The sequence below is a fragment of the Raphanus sativus genome, unplaced genomic scaffold, assembly GCF_000801105.2.
Source record: "Raphanus sativus cultivar WK10039 unplaced genomic scaffold, ASM80110v3 Scaffold3011, whole genome shotgun sequence".
Lineage (NCBI taxonomy): Eukaryota > Viridiplantae > Streptophyta > Magnoliopsida > Brassicales > Brassicaceae > Raphanus > Raphanus sativus.
The window spans coordinates 8,860-12,621 of record NW_026618318.1 but is presented as its reverse complement, the minus strand read 5'-3'; the positions used below and the strand labels follow the sequence as shown (position 1 = coordinate 12,621).

Genomic DNA, 3,762 nt, shown 5'->3' with positions numbered 1-3,762 from the left:
CCCAAGGTCTGAAATCCCTATACCCATGAGTTCTCCTTTCCAATAGCTTAAAAGTATCATTTTTATTGCTTGCATTCTAGTTTTAGTTTAAAAACCATCAAATTCACTGATTGCACTTAGATTAGGCAAATACTTGCATTCTCTGCATTTGAATCCCTCAGAACTGGTTCGACAACTTACTTCCACTATACTATCATTTGACTTAGGAGCCTCAAAACTCCTAACATCAGGAATCATCATTCCAATTATTCCAAAATATTTTTGATTTGAAATGATTTTACAAGTGAAAGTTGTATTTTTCTTTTGAATAATGTTTTGGAATGAAATTGAATATCCTTCCATTTTTACATCTTAACTGGTGAATGGTTTTTGAAATGCACATAAATTAAACATTCATGAAATTTTTATTCCAAAAAAATGTATTCGAGTTGCAGCTAGAATTATTCCATAACAAATTTGATCATAAAATGAATATGATGACTTTCATTCCACTTTTGATATTTCATCCTTAGTATTCCATTTATTTTAATTCTATTATTCTTTATTTATATTTACCAGTTACACCCTATATGTCATTTCTATTTGTAGTCAATGAAGCCACCACAGGCTCGAGCCAGGAAACGTACGCCATATTTATCTTGCGTTGACCAAATTTAAACCTCACAATAAGGCAATTCCATATTAGACCCTTTTTTACCAGATATTCTCAGCCATTCGTCGACCGTAAATCTCTCCCTCCATGCAAATTCCATGCACGTAGCTATTATTAGATACTAAAAGCTTCTATAAAGCCTCCAGTATCCATTACAATATTCACTGGCCCGAGTCATCATTAAACAACTTGGCTTTTCTCTAATAAAGCCCCTCCCTCTCCGATTAACCTCTAAATAAAACCGGAGGGAGCCTAAAAAAAATTAAAAATACACAAAAACAATATAATAAAATATGAAAACGATAGGAAAAGTTGTTGTTTCTGTGGCCTCCGTCCTTTTATTGGTCGGAGTAGCCATAGGAGTCGTTGCCATCGTTAACAGAAACAACGACAAACCTCTGTCTGCACAGATGAAAGCCGTGCAAGGAATTTGCCAGGCGACTTCTGACAAAGCCTCATGTGTCAAAACACTCGAGCCAGTCAAGAGCGATGACCCAAACAAGTTGATCAAGGCCTTCATCCTCGCTACACAAGATGCAATAACCAAATCATCAAACTTCACGGGTAAAACCGAAGGAAAAATGGGTTCAAGCATCTCACCAAACAACAAAGCCGTTCTTGATTACTGCAAGAGAGTTTTCATGTACGCGCTTGAGGATCTCGGTACCATTGTTGAGGAAATGGGTGAAGATCTTAGCCAGATCGGTAGCAAAATCGACCAGCTTAAACAATGGTTAACCGGTGTTTACAACTACCAAACCGATTGTCTTGATGACATCGAAGAAGATGATTTGAGAAAGACTATTGGAGAAGGCATTGCAAACTCCAAGATTCTCACTGGCAACGCTATTGACATCTTCCACACAGTCGTCAGCGCGATGGCCAAGCTTAACATCAAAATGGATGATTTCAAGAACATGACAGGTGATTTCTTCTCTTCCTCCGAGAAAGGAGCAGCTCCCGCCAAGAAAGAAGCCACTCCTGCCGTTGATACTCCCGTGGCCGATCCTGATGGTCCTTCTCGTCGTCTTCTTGAAGACCTTGACGATGTTGGAATCCCAAGATGGGTTTCGGGTGCAGACAGGAAGCTCATGGCTAACGCTGGACGTGCCGAAAAGAGCGGTGAAGGTGGTGCTAGAATCAAAGCAACATATGTCGTGGCTAAGGACGGAAGCGGACAATATAAGTCGGTCCAACAAGCCGTTAATGCTTGTCCCGACAAAAACAAAGGTAGATGCATTATCCACATCAAGGCTGGTATCTACAAAGAGCAAGTTGTGATCCCTAAGAAAAAGAACAACATCTTCCTGTTCGGAGATGGTGCAAGAAAGACCATTATCTCTTTCAACAGAAGTGTTAAACTCACCCCTGGAACCACCACTTCTCTTAGTGGCACAGTCCGTAAGTCTACGTACCCTAACTTAAAACATTATTACTATTACAAATCTCAATAAATATTTTTTTTTCTATAGAAATAACTCATTTATTACATGTAATGTAGAGGTGGAATCTGAAGGGTTCATGGCGAAATTTATCGGATTCAAGAACACAGCTGGTCCCAATGGACACCAAGCCGTGGCAATCCGAGTGAATGGAGACCGTGCAGTCCTCTTCAACTGTAGATTCGATGGTTACCAAGACACTCTATACGCTAACAATGGTCGTCAGTTCTACAGAAACATCGTCGTCTCAGGAACAATCGATTTCATCTTCGGAAAAGGAGCAACCGTCATCCAAAACTCAATGATTGTTGTCCGTAAAGGAAACAAGAACCAATTCAACACCGTCACAGCCGACGGAAACGAGAAGGGATTATCCATGAAAATCGGTATCGTCCTCCAGAACTGCAAAATCGTTCCAGACAAGAAACTACAGGCAGAGAGGTTAACCGTTCTGTCATACTTGGGAAGGCCGTGGAAGAAGTACTCCACCACCGCGGTCATCAACAGCGAGATCGGTGATGTGATTACACCTGAAGGATGGAAAGTTTGGGATGGGGAAAGTTTCCACAAGACATGTAAGTACATTGAGTTCAACAACCGTGGACCAGGAGCTAAAACTAACAAAAGAGTTGACTGGGTTAAGATCGCCAAGTCTGCATCTGAGGTTAATCAGTACACTGTCGCTAACTGGTTGGCTCCCGTTGACTGGATTCAAGAAGCTAATGTTCCCGTCAACCTTGGACTATAAATCATATAAAATTGAAAAAGACTAGTACGTGTTCATGTAAAAGGGGAAAAATACAACGTTCACTTTCGGTAGGATAAATATGCGGGGGGATGAAGTTGTAAGATTCACTTTTTGTTTGTCTCACGTATGAAATATGAGGAAAAAAATTATATTGTTTAACTTTAATTTCATATTTGAAAAGTATGAAATTTATCTACTGTGTTGTATCTATGTCTAATATTTTCTTAAAATATATATAATTTTCGAATTTATACATTTTTCTTGTTCTTGCAAATTTCCTAGTTTACTAAAGAGTACAATTGGAATGAACTAGTTTGGAATGCATCATTTCATTGGATTCTAAGTAACAAACATCAAAAATTCTAGATTTTCTGTTTTTGTTATGAAATATATCATTTTTATAATTTCTTTCGTTGGTTTCATATATAAAACGACAAATGAAGAATAGCGCATGACTTTTCTTGTCTTTTATTTATTTATTTATTTTATTTTTGGTAAAAGACTTTTCTTGTCTTTTTAGCTAGTAATCCACGAATTGCTATTTCTGATCCGAGATTAAAGCAATATTTATAAAATGCTTTTGATCAAACTCAAAAATTCTTTGTGTTCACTTTGAGTGACTTTCTTCAGACTAGGACAATCAATTCCTGGCTGAAGTCCATCAAGATCTATACGCGATCGATTTACTATAATCAAAGGTCCAAAAATGTTAAGAGATATAAATATACATAGACACATGCTTGGTGCATCTATACGGTTGTTAAACAAGATGAAATACAGATTCATTTGAACCGAAAATAACGGGTGCTTTGGTTTTTCCTAGTGAATACAATCATACCGTTGTCCTTGCAACTATGGAGGAGGATACAACAAAAAGAAACATTATATTTCAATTTTTATCGTCCACTCTTTTAGACCAT

At 37.8% G+C, this 3,762-nt stretch overlaps 1 protein-coding gene across 1 annotated transcript; it reads left to right on the top strand.

Moving 5' to 3' along the window:
• The first annotated feature begins 825 nt into the window (after nucleotides 1-825).
• Nucleotides 826-3,106, top strand: LOC108838941 (pectinesterase 5-like). Its single transcript, XM_057000858.1, has 2 exons — nucleotides 826-2,053; nucleotides 2,154-3,106. Exons 1-2 carry the CDS (start codon nucleotides 946-948, stop codon nucleotides 2,840-2,842), a joined length of 1,797 nt encoding a protein of 598 aa, XP_056856838.1. The 5' UTR covers nucleotides 826-945; the 3' UTR covers nucleotides 2,843-3,106.
• Nucleotides 3,107-3,762: the final 656 nt, after the last annotated feature.